Here is a 19,124-nt window from a genome sequence, read left to right as displayed (position 1 = left end):
GCCTTTCCATCAAGGTTTCAACTAAATATATTGTCTTTCCAAAGCACTTATTAAAACATTTTTAAGCTCTTAGGTATGGAACTGTTGGGATGCTGCTGAGTGAAAATGTATATTTGCTCATCTATAATCGCACCTCAAATTTTTCCTCTGAAACACACAATCCTTTTATAGGACAGGTGATCATTATGATATGGGGAGTTTTATGATACATATCAAAACCTCCTAGCAAATAACAGACTATATTTTACATATTTTAGCTGGCCAATACTATTTGCCAGCTAAAATCTGTTCTTATGATGCTGCTTGGTTGTTTTTTTTTTTCCTCCCAAATTGACAAACGCCAACTTCAAATGTATTCTGCGCTCAAATAAAAACATTGGAGCAGAAGGATACACAAGTCTGTAGGAAGTAAGACAAACCTGATTTTCAAGAGGTAAAACATTTGTGTTACAAGAATGCAAAATACAAGTGAATCGTTTCATTGCTGAGGACTATCATTCTCAAACATTCATTGTAAAAGCATAGAGAAGATAGAAAATTAGGAAGGTTTTAGTTGTCATTTTGGATCTTACCCAAGTAGCAAAAGAGATATATTTACCAGGATGTGCCAAATTTCAAATTTAACTACAGCAACATATGAAACCGGACTCCCTTGTGGTTACTGGGAAATATATACAGCTTTCAAGACCAGCATGAAGGTGAGTCAGACTGACAGGCATTTGTACAGAGGAGGAAGCTGACATAGTCTTTTAGGCCAAACAGTAATCCTGGGTGGCTCTGAGGAAGTGAGGTATGTAATCACCTCACTGGTGGGAGTCTTTCTAATTGAGAAAATACTTGGCAGCCTCAGTCATCAGCTTGAAAGTCAGAGAGAAAATAAATGTCCGCAAATGAGTACCCAGCGGAGGTGCTTGTTTAAGCTAAGTCTTATATGTCCTAACTCAGTGTTGCCTCTCCTACCCAACTGTGGAACTGTGAATAAATCTGATTTATCCTCTATGTGCAGGGTCCCAGTTATTGAACTAATTTCTGAATGAATAAATAAGAGGGCCATGAAAGATGCTTAAGACCTAACTTAAGACCTTTCCCTAATGGGAAACAGGCGCTTCCCCATTACTAGGAACAGGGTGTTTCCTCATTGATAGAGGTATTGGAATCAGATGCTGCATCAGTGGTTCTCAGCAGTTCTCTGTTCAATGAACACTTTGGGGTGGTGACATCGGTAAAGGGATCAAAATGCGAATATTCCTTTTGAGAAAAAAAATGTTTATAAGATTTTTAAAAATATCTTTCCAGCCATTCACTGGCCACCCTTCACACCACATTTCTTTCCTCTGATTAGTTATAAATTGTACCCCGCCCTCCTCCAGCCTTCCACCTGACAGACAGTTCTAGAACAACAGGCAGCTGCACTCATGGCAAAATTAAAATTTCATTCGTTCATTACCATTGGCAGCTGACCCAGAAAGAGGGATACCAATGTATACAATTTACTCAGAAAATCATCATTTAGGGATGCTGCAGAAATAATTCCTGTATGGGTGAGGTCTGGGCACCCCCAAAATGTACATTCCCACTGTCAGGTCTCTAAGCTACTCAAACTACAATTACCTCTGTTGTCTACTTTGTCATTTTTGACATAACTCTCATGTGACACTTTGCTAAGAGCATGAAGTTTTCGAGGGTATTGAGAATGGGAAGCTGGCTGGTGGCTCACTGGTAAAGAATCTACCTGCCAATGCTGGAGACACAGGTTCCATGCCTGATTGGGGAAGATCCTGCATGCCACAGAGCAACTAAACCCATGCACCACAACTACTGAGACTCTTCTCTAGAGCCCAGGAGCCACAGCTCCTGAGCCCACATGCCCTAGAGCCTGTGCTCCAGAAGGGAAGCCAACACAAAGAGAAGCCGGAGCACCGCAGCTAGACAGTAGCCCCCTACACCACAACTAGAGAAAAGCTGTGCAGCAGCCAAGACCCAGCATAGCCAGAAGTAAATAAATAAATAAAATTTACAAAGGACAGGGAGCTGGAAATAGCCAAAAGTATTCTGTCTTTCAAAGGTGACATAGAAACTTGAATATAGCCTGGCCTACCTGGGAGCAGAAGGCTCCTGTTGTCTGCCCTCTAAATCTGCACAATTTCCACCACCCTTTCTCCTTCCTCCTCTTTGCCATGATCCTAAACCCACAGCCTCACTCCTCAGTTCAGTTCAGTCACTCAGTTGTGTCCGACTCTTTGCGACCCCATGAATTGCAGCACGCCAGGCCTCCCTGTCCATCACCAACTCCCAGAGTTCACTCAAACTCACGTCCATCAAGTCAGTGATGCCATCCAGCCATCTCATCCTCTGTCGTCCCCTTTTTCTCCTGCCCCCAATCCCTCCCAGCATCAGGGTCTTTTCCAATGAGTCAACTCTTCACATGAGGTGGCCAAAGTACTGGAGTTTCAGCTTTAGCATCATTCCTTCCAAAGAACACCCAGGACTGATCTCCTTTAGAATGGACTGGTTGGATCTCCTTCCCACCTTTTTAAGGCAGAAATACAGCAAATCCTGAAAAATGATGTATGTGTGTAAAAACCTCTACAATAGTAGCAATTGTGATGACATCATACCTTGACAGTTGCTAATCAGGTTTGCTTCCTCTGACACAGAAAAGAACCTGTCTTGCCTCTTGGTATGAGGTTAAACTGAGATTATCCGGTCAGTAAACAGAATCCCCCATGCCTCAGGCAGTCATGGCCTTGGCAAGACTGCCTGAGCTTGTAGCAAAGGCCACAGAAGGCCACAGGTGTTTGAGACTTGGGGGCAGGTTGCGTTGTCAAGACTTTATAGGGACACACATCTCTTCCTATTACAGATGAGGGAGCCTAGAGTGGAGAAGAGCAGTGTAGACCAGATCATGGGAAGACTAGTGGTAGAGTCTGAAAAACTCACTGGGGTGAGATGAAGTGAAGTGAAAGTTGCTCAGTTGTGTGCATCTCTTTTCAACCCCATGGACTGTAGCTCACCAGGCTCCTCTGTCCATGGGATTTCCCAGGCAAGAATACTGGAGTGGGTTGCTGTTTCCTTCTGTAGGGGATCTTCCTGACTCAGGGATTGAACCTAGGCTTCCTGCATTGCAGGCAGACTCCTTACCATCTGAGCCACCAGGGAAGTGGTCGAGTCTGAAAAATTCACTGGGGTGGCCTTGGGCTATTTCCAATACAAATAGGATGTGAGTCCTGGAGTTCCTCACTTTGCTGAAAAGTTTAAAGCACTTTTGTTACTCATCGTGTGTTTAGAAATGGAACAAAAATATTTTTGTTATATGTGTAAAGAAGTCATTTAATAGTAAAAATATACTTGCATGAGAAATCTCTTGTCTCCCTATCAGCATTCATTTAATAAATGGAAACATTACAGTAGGAATCAAAGGCCTCCTGCCATCTTTCCTTTTTTTTTTGTTTTCAGCTTCATGTTTCTTCTCTGCTCCTTTCCCAATTGTCTTCTCCCTGTGTTATGGATGGAATTGTGTCCCCCACCAAATCCATATGCAGAAGCCATAATCCCCAATGTAATAGTATTTAGAGACAGTGCCTTTGGGAGGTAATCATTAATAGACAAGGTCATGAGGGCAGGACCTTCTGAATGAGGTTAGTTCCCTTGTAAGAAGAAATACCAGAGAACTTGCGATCTCTTTCTGTACCATGTGCAGACACAGCAAGAAAGCAGCTGTCTGCAAAGCAGGCAAAGTGCCCTCAACAGAACCTAATCTCACTGGCACCCTAATCCTGGACTTCTAAACTCTAGATCTGTGACAGAATTCTTTTAACAAATATTCCTTAAGACATGCAGCCTATGGTACTGTGCTGCAGCAGCCTGAGCTACCGAGACACCCTGGCTCTTTTTCTCTTTGTCTATCTTCTCCTCTCCTACACTCTACCAGGAGGGCAGAGAGCGAGGAAATGACCTAGTGACTGATAGCGTATAAGAGGCCACACTGCTGCATTTTCGCCCCTTTCTCATTAGAATTCAGTGAACAAAGTGTCCTACCTATATTGCCATATGTTACAAAAACATTAAAAAAAAAAATAGTTTTGACCAGTCTGCCTTTGTGAATGGCTCTAAACTCCTTTCTTTATTGTGCAATCAGTAGAAAATAACTTCTCCTGAAAAGAGAGGAAAACCTTGGAATAGACTGAAGGAGAGGTCAAAGAGAGAGAAGATGACAGGCATGGACAAGGAGAGATGCTTCTGATGCCCTCTCACCGTCCCGAGCCTCATGATGCCCAGCCCTCTCCATCTTGCCTGCCATTCCTTCCGTCACACCTTCCCACAGCTTCTTGCTGCCACTTCCCATCTATTCTTTCATTTCCTGTTGAAACTCATTTCAATCCCTAAGAACCCATTCTCCCAAGCCAAGATTTCCATGCCTCCTCCTTCTGGAGTGGCTTCCCTGGCCCTGGGGGCTCAGACAGTAAAGAATCTGCCTGCAGTGCAGAAGACCCAGGTTCAACCTCTGGATCAGAAGATTCCCTGGAGAAGACAATGGCTACTTACTCCAGTGTTCTTGCCTGGAGAATTCCATGGACACAGGAGCCTGGCGGGCTCATGGGGTCACAAAGAGTCAGACACGACTGAGTCACTAACACTTTCACCTTCTGGAGTAACAGAAAATGATTCATGTGCTAATGGTTGAAGACCAGCAAGACTCCCTCCTAAATAGCAATTGTACAAATTAACTAGAGCCGTCTATAGGAAACACAGCCACCTGCGTTTCAAAAAGTACTCAGCCAAAAGCAAACTCCAGTTCAGCGCTAGACAGGAGAAACAGAGAGAGAGCCACAAATGCAAGCTGCTTATGATACTTCCACTTTCCTAGTAGCCACATTTTTAAAAAGGAAAAACAAAGGAGTAAAATTGATTTAAAAAATATATTTTAGTGAAACATACACAAAGTCATTTTAATATAGTTTTTAAAATTTGAGTGAGACATTTTACATTCTTTTCAAACTGTCTTCCAAATCAAGTATGTGTTTTATACCCATAGCATGTATCCTGGAGAAGGCAATGGCACCCCACTTCAGTACTCCTGCCTGGAAAATCCCATGGACGGAGGAGCCTGGTAGGCTGCACTCCATGGGGTTGCTAAGAGTCGGACATGACTGAGCAACTTCACTTTCACTTTTCCCTTTCATGCATTGGAGAAGGAAATGGCAACCCACTCCAGTGTTCTTGCCTGGAGAATCCCAGGGATGGGGGAACCTGGTGGGCTGCCGTCTATGGGGGCACACAGAGTCGGACACAACTGAAGTGACTTAGCGGCAGCAGAATGTCTCCATTCACACCAGCCACATTCAGTTCCCTAATAACAACATGGGGCAAGAGGCTACTGTATTGGGGTAGCACAGCTGCAGTGAGAGAAAAGGTGAGGCCTGGCAAATCAGCAAATGAGAAAGGCCCCCCCATCCCCACCCCATGATCACCCTCTTCTGGGCCTGAAAGCACAGACCTATTGAAGCTGCTGCTAAGTCACTTCAGTCGTGTCCGACTCTGTGTGACCCCATAGATGGCAGCCCATCAGGCTCCCCCATCCCTGGGATTCTCCAGGCAAGAACATCTGGAGTGGGTTGCCATTTCCTTCTCCAATGCATGAAAGGGAAAAGTGAAAGTGAAGTTGCTCAGTCATGTCCAACTCTTTGCAACCCCGTGGACTGCAGCCTACCAGGCTCCTCCGTCCATGGGATTTGCCAGGCAAGAGTACTGGAGTGGGGTGCCATCGCCTTCTTTGGACCTACTGAAGAGGGAACGCATTAAATGCTCCTTTGATATGGACTTTTTTTTATTGCTTTTTAAGAAAGGTGCTCAAACTACCATCTCCTTAAACATTACTGTTAGAATTTCAAGTGTATAGGAAACAAATTTTTCCGTGGATTCTTGAAGCATAGTACAGTGCTGGTAATTTCTATGAGGGGCAAACAGCCTGATCTCTAACTTTTGTAAAGCCAAAGCATCATGTCCTCTGTGCAAAGTGGTGTTCAAAGCTTTCATTCTATGATCTTGAGAAAATGATGACTGCAAATTAGTTTTGTTTGCTGAGAGATGGATGATTCCCTGCCTGCATGGACTATCAAAATAAAGCTGCCCCATTTTAGAAGGTGTGTAGGGATACAATCAGAGAAGGCAATGGCACCCCACTCCAGTACTCTTGCCTGGAAAATCCCATGGATGGAGGAGCCTGGTGGGCTGCAGTCCATGGGGTCGCTAAGAGTCAGACACAACTGAGCGACTTCACTTTCACTTTTCACTTTCACGCATTGGAGAAGGAAATGGCAACCCACTTCAGTGTTCTTGCCTGGAGAATCCCAGGGACAGGGAAGCCTGGTGGGCTGCCGTCTATGGGGTCGCACAGAGTCAGACATGACTGAAGCGACTTAGCAGCAGCAGGGATACAATGGTAGCAGGCTTTTGTATCCTGGACTTCACCTTATGTTTCTTTTAGGTGCAGCTATGCTGTGTGTTTTCACTGGGATTTGAATAATGTCTGGACCTTCAATTATAGCAATTAACTGTCAACGCCATGTGCCAGGTTCATTCATATGCTATTGGTTCAATTAATCCAACAAAGACACCAAAGCCCTTGACATGCCTTACTTCTTATAGCTGAAATCTGCCTTTTATACAACTTAGAGTTTATTTTAATGGTAGAAATTTCTGGATAAGAGTGGTTGGGGTGGGGGAGAATACTGCTAAAATCTAGTGGAATGAGATTTCCTTTTAATAGCTAAAACTTCTGATGGCCTCATGATATTTACTTTCAAGGATTTCCTGCTGCTGGCCTCTAATCTTTTATCTCTTTGTTGGAATCTCTCTCTCTCTCCTTCCTTTTTCAGGCCTTTATCCTTATCTGAGGCGTTAGATGATAGAAACTAAAGATAAGATTTACACTCAGGAGGTATGTGATTTTATTAAGACATACTGAAAAGTCTTCAGACCAAAAGAAATTGATCTGTATACCATGCTATAGAGTTTGCCTGATCACCTCAGATTACATCCTTGCCAATTCTAAAGTTGGCTTGGGTTAAGAAACTTGTATTTTCTCATTATTATTTTCCCCAAAAGGGGCAATGGCCCTTTTTTTTTAGTCAAATTATAATTTACATTGAAGTATATTTCTACCAGATTGTGAAAAATTCTTTTATTGCTGTTTATTGTGTTTTTAAGGACAGCTCATTCCCATGGTTAATTAAAAGTTAAATGCGTATAAAAAAGAGTTGGCAAAACCTGAATCTCCTCCCTCTCCAGAGGCTTCAACGATTTTTTTAATGAGCACCGAGAGTCTTTCCCCACACTCGATTCAGATTCCTTTCTCAGTATATCTGACCAGATGATGCAACATCTGTGTTCTCTTTTAAGAACATGAGAAATGAAGCTTTTTCACCTTCCCTCTCTTTGAGTCCTGGGAAATCTAATTAAAACTGCTCAGGTTTTCCTTTTCTTGTTTGCCTTAGAAGACAGCTCACTGGAAGGGTCCTGTGGCGGCCTCCCGCCCGTGGAAGAAGGTGGCCGAAAAATCAGCCTGATTATGGAGTTGTCGACTCAGGTTTCCCTTCAGAATGAGAGGATCACTCAGCTGGAAGAAGTTTTAGAGGAAAAGGAAAGGAAGATTCAGCAGCTGGAAGCTGAGCGGGAGGCCCATTGTTTCCCAGAGGTCAAGGACTCTCCAGAATGTTTACAAGAAACCCCAGTTTTCTCTAATAATAATGTCTCTCCTGTGGTCTATGATGAGGATTTGTAAAGATACCCAGTGAAAAAAACAATAAAAGTTTATTAAGTGTCATCAAGGTAAAGACCAGAGCCCAAGCAATCGCCTCACTGGTAAACTCAAACTCAAGTTCATGGGTCTGACTATCCTATAAGGTTCATATTGGGAGGAAAGAAAACAAAGGGAGGTCTTCAGATGCAAACACCGAACCCTCAGACATTTGTCATATAATCCACACAGCTGTAGAATACTATGTTTTTAGACATTCCTGATAACAGAGGGAGAGGGAAAAGCACAAAACTAGACAGATGGTCAAAGAACTTAGCATCATCCTCTCACCAGAGGTTTGTCACACTGCAAGGGAGTGGGGGGACAAAGCCCATTCTGGTATGCAGCTCGACTGCGAACAGAAAGCTATCATGGAGGGTGAGTTTCAAGCTGGGGAATGTTGGGCTACTGAAAGCATAATCACTTTCAGCAGAGTAAATAGCCATGACTTCTGTCCTTTTGTAACCTCTAGAATACATTTCTCTATCGCATGTATTTCATTAGCATTTAGCAAGGGTAGAAATGAAGTAAAACCAAAGCAATCAAAAGAATGGATGAATCAGAGCTGCAGTCCTTTGGGAAAAGTGTTCTGGGACAACATCTCCCTGGGAAAATGGGTTACACTCGCTTGTCCCTTACAAGCAACACTAAGACCAAAGCAAAATATCAATGAGCTGTGGACAGCATAAAAATAATTCAAAAATAGAGTATAAGCAAATGAAAGCTACCCTGTAATTAATGGAATAGAAGATGTCATATATATTTCTCTCCCACACATTCCCTTCAGATGAACCATTTCCCAACCAGAGAGCAGCTGGGTACTAACTTTTAGACCTTGGTGCTTAATTCTTACTCTTTTGGTACAGCATGACTCAGGCACAGCGCTATAGCTCTTCTATGAGTCTGACTGTTGCTACTTTCCAATTTAACTCAATCAGTTCAACAAATATTCATCAAAACTCTTCAGGTACAATAATAGATACTAGCAATATTGTAGCAAACATGAAAATCACAACTTCACAAATCATTCAGGAGTTCACACAGTTAAGAGTCTCCTTAAAACAAAGTTTCTAAACCTGACTTTTTCTAAAGGAAGTATTGGGTTTTGGACTCATAATAGCTTTGCAGCATTGACTCTAGAGGTTCACTACAAAATAAAACCACTGGTTCTGCCAGTAGCTTCTATGGTCATATATAGCAAGAATCTTCCCATATTTGTTTTATAACCTCAGATTTTCAGCTGAAATGTCAGCAATACACACAGTTGTAGTCCATTATCAGAAATGAAACCAACTTAAAGTTTCATGATCATAAATACACAACTATCCCAGAGGGTGACTCGAAAAGCACTTTCCCACAGCTCCAAGAGAAGCTCTTCCATGAAGTTTACCTAAGTCCTTCATCTCAGAAATCGCTTCTCTCTGGTACCTCCTTCTTACTTCTTCAAACTTTTTGATCCTCATTGTCTTTTCTGTTTCTCTGGTACCAAAGAGGGTTCCCTGTTCCAGTCCTGAAGTTCTGTTAGTTGCATCTGACACCATAGTAAGACTGAACATGTTTTTCCTGTGTATTACCGTGAGAAAGCTTTAAATTTTCAGTTAGTTGAGTGGACTATCTCCAACAGAAACTATCGTCTCTGCAACTTTGATGTGTTATTATGATAATTAAGTTTCCATTTCTTTACTAGATTGTCTTAATGTCATGGGATCCTGAGGCTAAGATGACAAATGTGGGGGGTGGGGGGTGGGGGGGTACTATCACATCCCAAAAAGGAGCGTGTTTGCTTCTAGATCAATTTCCCCTTGTCAATGTCATGGCTGGCCCTCAGCATGAAAGTAGCCTGACAGCGGAGATAAAGTAACAGGCAGAGCTGGAGCTGCTGTTCCTAATTAATGGAGCCTGTCACCTCTACAGATCTAAGGACCAGTCACCGAAGAAGAAATCATCAAGAGTCTTATTACCCTGCAAACCTGTCTTTACCAGAAACTCATCTTGACTCAGGTCTAGGTTATCCCCAAATCAGAAGTGGAGAAGAGATTTGATCCAAAGGTAAAGAGACTAATCTTTGTTAATGACACCTTGGTAATAAGAATTCTTTAAATATCCAAGTTTTATGAGGAGGGGAGAAGATGAGAAGAGGTGTTACTGGTCTCTGGCCTCTGAGACACTTATAAGCACAAAATTTCATAATCCCTACTGAACATTTATGTCATTGTATGCCCCTCAAAGTTCATTTCCATTTTCTGCCATTCCTCCAAATAATTGGGTCGTAAACTTAAGGTTGTGCCAAATAGCTGGTTCAGACAAACTAAAAATCAGATAATATCCCACCCTGTAAGCCAAAGTCTCATTTTCTTAGAAGCCAGTTGGATTGTTGAAATAGTCTACTGACTTTTAAAATATCTGGTGTAAATATCACAAGGCAGTTAGTATGCTCATGACCTTGTTCTTAAAGAAAATTTAGGAAACCATTCAGGTATCTGGTACAAACTAATTGGAAATCTAAAAAAGTAAACTAATTAACAAGTAACTAAAGCCAATCTTTGGAGAAGGCAATGGCACCCCACTCCAGTACTCTTGCCTGGAAAATCCCATGGACGGAGGAGCCTGGTAGGCTCCAGTCCATGGGGTCACGAAGAGTTGTACATGACTGCGCGAATTGACTTCCACTTTTCACTTTCATGCATTGGAGAAGGAAATGGCAACCCACTCCAGTGTTCTTGCCTGGAGAATCCCAGGGACGGGGGAGCCTGGTGGGCTGCCGTCTATGGGGTCACACAGAGTCGGACACGACTGAAGTGACTTAGCAGCAGCAGCAGCAGCAACAAAGCCATTCTTTAACAGTCTAAAAACATTTGTAGAAATATAGGTAGAGTTTTAATTTTACTTTTTCACCAATCATTAACTATTCTCACATAGGAAGTTAAGTTGAACGTGTGGTATGACTCATCAACTTAAACAAATGCTGTATTTTTTTTAACAATTTAATTTCATTATTATGTGCGTGGCAAGATGAAATCATAGTAACAGACTTATTAAAGACTAGCAGGAAAGCAAGTTATCAGAGAAACCAACCCAGAAATGTGAATGAGATGCCCTAGGATTTAATGAAGTTCATAAAAAAGCAAGACACTATAGTATTTTTGACAAAAACATTTCTGAGAAAGAATGAATTCAGTCAAGTTTCAGTTATCTCTTATGCTCTCTGCTTACCCCCAAACCCTATCATTTCCTTCTACATTACTCTGAAGTAAAGATTTTTTGCTTAATAAGTAGAGAAGTGCTGATGAGTGTTGCAGGCCTAAGTCAAAATAATATTTATCTGGCAATTATCAAGTATAGGGACTGCAGAGACAAAACTATTTCCAACAGACATAAGAAAACAAACATATTTAAAGGACTTGGAAAATAAAATGCTTGAGATTCAAAAGTTTGACTCTCATAGTTTGAAAAACTAGACAAAAAAAGAAAAAGTAAGTTGTAAAGAATAAATGATTACTATAATTTCTCCCCTGCTATTACAACAAAATCTTGTTAGGATTTCCCATGCACAAGCAAATGTTTTCGCTCATAGAGGAAAGTCAAGTTCAAGTAGGAAATAATCTTTTTAAAATAAAAGTACTAGTACGTTGGGACACAGTTCAATGCAAAAGATAGGGTCGGCCATGAGATTTCCCATACCTAATGAAATTAGGACTTCTACAGTAAAACAAAACTAAAAATAGCTTTAATTTCCAGGTTCCCAGAGAAATTAAGCATCTAAGTTAGATACTCAGTACATTCCTAATAACATGAACAAGATGGCATTTAATGGCATCTTGTTAATGCCATCTTAAGTGGCAAGATGACATTTAATTCATTGTCTAACCAATTCCATCCCAAACGTTTAAATTTGCTCTTTATTTAACAAAGAACAACCCTTAGTGCTCAAATTCAGTAATACCCAATCCCTTGTTTTTGGATGGAAAATATCACAGAATGTATTGTCTAATAATCCTTTAATCCATTTTCTTAAAAACCACAAATAAATTGAAATAAGAGTTTATCATCTGATGTCACCTTTTCAAAGAATGATATAATCACAGGCAAAGGATGACAGCTGAATGAGAAAGAAAGAGCTAGACTTCCACCAGCTCTTTGTTATATGGGGTTCAAACAATAATAACAGTGAGTTCTAGTTAAAAGAGAAAAGCTAATAATATAATCCTTGGCCCCATAATAAAAAGGTGTGCCTTATTGCCCAGCTCCTATTTGAATGAAGTTGCTATGGTGATGGTGAAAGAAACAACAAAAAGCTCAAGTGGATGCCATACTATCTTGCCAGGGACCTGCATTTACTAGCCAACAGTTATGTATATAGGAGCATAACTAATATTTACATATCAATTTATGATTATTCAAACATTTTCAAATAGATTATTTTATTTAATTTTCATGAGGTAGGTTTTAGTTAGGTAATTAATCCCAAGTTTATAAGTAGGAAATGCCAGAACCAGGCCCCCAGGCCAGAATAACTTTCATAACACTCACCACCTCTATGCAGTTACGTAACAAAGACATGCATTGTCTCCACCTCTTTCTCAGGTCAGCCCTCATTTCCATTCATAGGAAAAACAATTTGCCATGGGTACCTTCTTTCTCCAACTTATTCCATAAGAGGAGTCCAAAAACTGTCCAGATTCAACTGATCAACTTATTGGTTTGGTCAAAACTCTGTTTTAGCTTTTGTTTGCCCAGAGTGTTTTGTTTAAAGTAAATACTTTTAAGAAGAGTGAAGATGCTCTGTACGGTTTGCCCTGTGCCCCACTATTTCCTTCTGTCTTAAAGCAGGCTGCCTAAGACACTGATCTCAACTGCCCTGTGAATAAATGGTCTGGAATCCCTGCCTGAAATCCAATGTGTACACCAGGTCCAATTTTGTATATTGTCACCATAAATTTCAATGTTTGGGTTTTTGATTTATAGTCTAATATATACTCAAAATGAGAAATTTTTAGACAAAATGAGTATACTACATCTTACCTTCAGTTAGTTAAAACATTTTCAGATAGATTTTTATTTAACTTTCATTTTACATTCAGAGGCAATGCATATTTCCACATGCAGGACAGAGACAGCGCAAAAAAAGACCTAAAGGAAGTAACCAGGAGTTCACTGCTGCTTCCTCATCAGCTCAGAACAGTTTCTAAATTTCTCTTTTTTGTATGTGTGTGCTGTGCAGAATGAAATTCGGATTAAGTCATTTGACGTACACAACAAATCTCAGGTAAGTAGGTAAATGATGACTACCAGAACTGGTATTTCTAAAGGGAGAAAGCCTATCTATAGATGTTCTACTTATTTCATTTACACAACTCCCCTTTGCAACCAGTGGCATCAGTTCTCAGTTTCACACAGAGAAGCAAAAATGAACAATTAAGGGACATCTATATTTAGCATTTACAGACAGGAAAACTAAGCTGTAAATATTAGAGCTAGACTCAATTCAGAACAAGGGTCAGCAAACTAAGGCTACAAGCCAAATCCTACTGGCTACCTATTTTTGCATGACTGGTGAACTTAGGATGGTTGAACAAAAAAATTTTTACATTTTTAAATGGTTGAACAAAAAAAATCATATTCATGACACAAAAATTATTTGAAATTCAATTTTCACTGTCTTTAAGGTAAATTTTACTGGAACGCATCCACGCTTAGCCATAAAGGTGTCCCTGGGCTGGTTTCTTGCCTATCGTGGTAGAGTTGAGTAGCTGTGACAGAGACCTATAGCCAACAAGCCCAAGTATCTGGGCCTTTGCAGAAAAAAAAAATTTGCTGACTCCTTGTTTAGAGCACATCAACTGAATTGCTTAAAGTCATACAACTAGTAAGTTTCAGAATTCGGCTTGACTGTGATGTTCTTCCTCCAATTTGACTTCTCCTAGTGATCAGAGTACAGACATTTTTACACAGATTTGTTCACAACTCAGCATCCTAAGGAAACTGTGTTACTCAGGGGGTCCCCCAATCTCAACAGGCTATGACTCAAAAATAAATGCACATGCCTTTTATTATCCTCTAACAGAATGATTTTTCAGTGTATTAATGCATTTTGCTCCCCGTATTTCATTCTTTCCCCTCATTAAAAATATAGCTTGCTGTGTGCTCCTTTGTCTAGAACCAGGAGTTCTGTGTAAGAGCAGAGAAGCAGACCATGAGAAACTTTCTTTCTAGGCTTTCTCATTTCCAAAGCTGAAGTCCTTTGCAGAAAGAAGGTTTGAGAAGATGCCTTTGAGGGGAAGGCGAGGAGACAGGGAGGGATTCCCTCCTCCCCTGAGGCATGTGTGTCCAATCAGCAGCAGGAACCAGTTCCTGCTCCCTTCTCCAGAGATGTGGTGAACAGGATCAGCCACAAGGACCACGAGGTGGGTTAGATTGTGAGGATCAGGACTTCAGGCCAAGAGTTTCACACACACGTGTGTCTTCAGTGTGAACAAGCTGCAGCCTTGAGGGGACCAAGCTGACTGGGAAGACAGGTCCCGGCATCATGAAATGACAGAAAGGTGTCTCCGGACCAAGAACCCTGGCCTGAAGTCAGGCTAAGGGAAGACTCAGAATGACTGGGGCCAAGCTTCCTGCCTCCTTGGTGGGATAGGAGTTCAGAGTCAATATTCAGATAATTTATAGAAAATAAAGAAAGAAATTTGTGCAGACTTGCGTTTGTAGCCTGAGATTCATTGGAGCTGAACTGTTAAATCCATTAAAAATGAGAATGACAAAGACTCCACCCCTCCACCCAGAACATCTTGCTGTGGCCAACCTTCCACTGAGTTCTGCTCTCCAGGAAACTTATGAAAATCCCCCCTTGCTGGTGACTCCACATGTGGATCTGTGGTTCTCACCTTGAACTACTGCAGCCTCAGGGAGGGGCTGTCACATCCAGCCACACTGTGACTGCCTACCTGCCCCTGCCACGCACACCTCCACTCTGATACCCTGATGGTCTCAGTCACAGTCAGAAGCATCTCCCTTAACCTCCTGAAGTGTAGCCAAACCACACAGTAGTGTTTAACAAAACTTCATTAAATGCTTGGGAATAATCAAGATACACTGCAAAAAATCACATATAGGGCTAAACTTAAGATCACAAGTTCTTGTTTGTTCTCAGTAGGCTTCCATGTGGCAGACACAATACCCTTGGCATTTCACCCTTGTTCAGAAAACATCCCATTTTCCTCCCCCAGAGAAAGGAGCAGGCCTTAACCTTCCCTCTTTCAAAGATGTTCATTTTGAACCCCAGGATGATTAATGATGACAATATTCTTCTTCTGGAGAAAATTCTACCCCACCCACAGGGTGTGGTCTCACTTCATGGACTGCAACTACATGTCCCTAAAACCAGGAATATTTAAGCTTAAATAACACTTTTTGTGGCATTCCTAGAGTCCTATAGGTATCTATACTTAGGAGAAAATGGTCTCGAGATATACTTCTGTACAGAAGGCTAAATATCAACCTGTACGTCTACATTCACATATATGGTAACTTCATTATCAAGAAGTAGGCATTTGCTTCACATTCTTATAATTAAATGACCATTTTTGCGATTTTTATAATATAAAGGAAGGCTTCTCCAAAGGTGAATGAAAATCATAACTCTACCAATCCAGCTGCTGATAACTTATAAGGAATTTTCTGCACAAAATCAAAGTCTCTTTCTCTGCCATAGCACCCTCTACCATTCCAAGGACCACACAGGGCGGCAGCACTATAAATCAAAAGAGAAATCTCACCACAATGCCATTTTTGGTCAAGTTACCATTTGTTTTAGTAGATTAATAGCCAGATATATGCTCGCTTGTTCACTCAACAAATATTTACTGAGCACTTACTATGAGTTTGTACTTATTTTATGCTCTATCAATCATATCAGATGTCTAGATTTGGCCCAAATGTATAAATGGAATAATAGAGAGTTTATCATTGCCTTAGATATGTTCACTATACCTTTTAAGTTTGTTAAATAGTAAGTTCAAGAATTAGCTGGTAGTGGGGGAGGTTTTCAACATCACAATTTCTTTTCATAAATAAATTTGAAATTGGTTAGAGGGATTTTTTTTTTTAACCCTTCATGGATTTTCTTGAGTAGATGAATGCTACTCTGTAGGGGTGGACAACTTTCAGAGAGCCAGGTCATGAACAGTCTGCTGCAGACTGGAGGAAGATCTAGGGATGGAGAAAGGTTGTGGCTCCATTTAAGACACCAGGAATTTAAATTAATATAAATATCCTCTGGGAATTACCCAATCCTACTATTTTACCATAGAAACTTGGACCCATTCCAAAATGTTGTTCTTGAAATTGCATCTTGCTACAAGCTTTAATGCATTGAGATACTGAAGAAAGAAAAATATTTTTACATCTTCGTGTTTATGCCACAATTTTGAAATAGAGTATTTAACTCCCAAGACATAAAACTGTTTGTGAATCAGGAGTTCAGGCTGTGGAAAGGTTATCTATAATGGTGAGAGTGTTGTTAAGCCCTCAGATCATACTTAGGAATTGCTGAGACCTACTTAAATGCTGAAACTGGAAAGTGTCATCTGAGGGAATATATTCCCTTCTGCTATCTTTTCAGTAAGAACTGAAGAACTCAATGTATACTGAGAAAACAGAATTAGATTTAAAGAGAGTCACTGTCTATATTGAAATTTCTTTTCTTCAGGAATTGAAATGAGAAAATAAATACTTACAATATGAACCAAAGACATAGAAAAATCTCTCCTGGGTGATGAATCCCAAGAAAATCTGCTCTCCTTAATACTAGGGTTAACCCTGAATGAGTCAGAATATCTGTGAGATCTTTCCCCAAGAAAACTATGGTGACTCCCTAAGAGTTCTAAATTATCAACACATAAATGTTCTATTGATTTAATGAACTCTCTACAGGAGGAATAAATCCTTAGAGAAAATGAAAAATGCTAAAAGTACAATGATGTCTAGAACAGTCTTATGGACTCTGTGGGAGAGGGAGAGGGTGGGAAGATTTGGGAGAATGGCATTGAACCATGTAAAATATCATGTATGAAACGAGTTGCCAGTCCAGGTTCGATGCACGATACTGGATGCTTGGGGCTGGTGCACTGGGACGACCCAGAGGGATGGTACGGGGAGGGAGGATGGAGGAGGGTTCAGGATGGGGAACACATGTATACCTGTGGCAGATTCATTTTGATATTTGGCAAAACTAATACAATTATGTAAAGTTTAAAAATAAAATAAAATAAAAAAAAATAAAAAAAAAAAAATAAAAGTTACTAAGTGGAAAATAGAGAAAGAAGTTATCATTTATTTTTGGTACTGCTATAGATGGCACCATATTTTTTATTAAATTATGGTTGTTTCAGATGTCTTGGGTAAGTACAATTAACTATAACAGTTAAATACTAAAACAGGGAACTTCTAATCTGAACTTCTCATCACTTTCCTAGATTAGGAAAAAGAGAGAGTTAAATGTTTTGTGTATTGCCAGTCAGCGTTACTGACAGTGAGGTTTGTTTAAAATGAGTTCGTGAAATTTCCCCCAAAATGAAGTTGATTAGAATCTGCCGTTAAGTGAGATAACTTGGCAAATCACATGTCATACACACACACACACACACACACACACACACACTCACACACACACACACACACACACACATATATATATATATTAGATGCTCATAGATGATTCCTCATTTTTCCTAATGATCTAAGTAGTGTTGGAAGCAAGTGAGTAGTATGGCAGCTTTATAAAATACGCGTCTTAATTTTTCTCCCAGTGCTAGAGCACTTTATGAGATTCTTCATTCTGTTACATTTTTAAAGAATTTTACAGAATTTCAGTCAGTTGGATAATGAAATGACACTGACATACCTTTCTCCTTGAAAGCATCCACATGTGATTAAGACAACTTTTATTTCAAATGCATTTGAAAAGTATGCATTACTTTCTCATCTCCAACAAGAGACTTTAATAAGTAATATGTACATAATATCAAGAATAATCTGTTAAAAAAAGCTATATAAAAGACAGACATACAAATCAAACTGGATTTTTAAAAATAACCCAAAGGAAAGCAGGAAAAAGAAAATAAAGAAATAAGTAAACAAACAGAAAATTTAAAAACAAAATAGAAGTATTTAACCCTAACATAGTAACCGTTCCATATAAATATGAATAATCTAACTAAAACACAAGGAATCAGAGTGGATTTAGAACACAACCCAACTATATGCTGCCTCTGAGAAAACTATTTGAAATATAATATAGGCAGGTTGAAAACTTAAAATGTAAAAAGATATATTATGCAAACACCTGACAGAGGAAAGTAGTAGCAGCTATATTAATATCAGATAAAGTAGACTTCAGAGCCAAGAAATTTATCAGAGTTGAAGGGATACATTATATTGTGATTAGAGAGTCAGTTCACTAACAAGATATAGTAATGCTATATATATATTGGCATATACAACAAAGCTGCAAAATATCTGAAACAAAATGTGACAGAATTGAAAGGGAAATAGACAAATTCACCACTGTAGTTGAAGATTTCAAAACCCTTCTCTTCACAGTTGATAGAACAACTAGAAAGAAAATCAGCAATTGTGTAGTAGAACTGAACAACATCATTAACCAACAGCATCTAATCAACACTCACAGAACTTTCCATTCAACAAGAATAAACAGTAGCAAGATAGACCACATCCTAGGCCATAAAACACATCTCATCAAATTTAAAAGAACTTAAATCAAACAGAATGTTCCCTGGCCACTACAAAATGAAACTAGAAATCAATAAATTAAATGATAATAGAAAATCTCCAACTTGGACAATAAACTTCTAAATAATCCATGGGATAAAGAAGTCCCAAGATAAATTTTAAAATACATTGAATTAAATGAAAATGAAAATAAACATATCAAAATTTGTGGGACATTGCTAAAGCAGTAATGAGGCAGAAATTTATAACATCAAGAATAAATATTTAAAAAGAAGAAAAGTCCAAAACCAAAAATTAAACTTCTTATGAAGAACCTAGAAAAAAAATGAGCAAAATAAACCCAAAGCAAGCAGAAGGAATAAAATAATAAACAGCAGAAATAATTGAAAAAAAGAAAAGGTAGGAGAAAATCAATAAAAACAAAGACATGGTTTTTTTAACATATTGACATAATTGACAATTTCTACAACTCTGACAAAGATAAAAGAAAGGAGACACAATATATCAGGAACAAAGCAGTTGCTTTCCATGTGGACATTAAAGGAAAATAAGAGAATCTGCACGGCAAAATCTGACAATG

The 19,124-nt window shown here is 39.7% G+C and overlaps 1 protein-coding gene across 1 annotated transcript in view; it reads left to right on the top strand.

Annotated features, from left to right (window-relative positions):
• CCDC192 (coiled-coil domain containing 192) overlaps positions 1 to 7,783 on the top strand; it is a 181,991-nt gene extending 174,208 nt beyond the window's left edge. The window contains exon 6 of the mRNA XM_055543920.1: positions 7,497 to 7,783. Within this exon, the coding sequence (XP_055399895.1) occupies positions 7,497 to 7,783 (287 nt within the window). The remainder of the gene's footprint in view (positions 1 to 7,496) is intronic.
• Positions 7,784 to 19,124: the final 11,341 nt, after the last annotated feature.

Source organism: Bubalus kerabau, chromosome 1 (genome assembly GCF_029407905.1).
Source record: "Bubalus kerabau isolate K-KA32 ecotype Philippines breed swamp buffalo chromosome 1, PCC_UOA_SB_1v2, whole genome shotgun sequence".
Lineage (NCBI taxonomy): Eukaryota > Metazoa > Chordata > Mammalia > Artiodactyla > Bovidae > Bubalus > Bubalus kerabau.
This window is presented reverse-complemented; position numbering and strand designations above follow the sequence as displayed.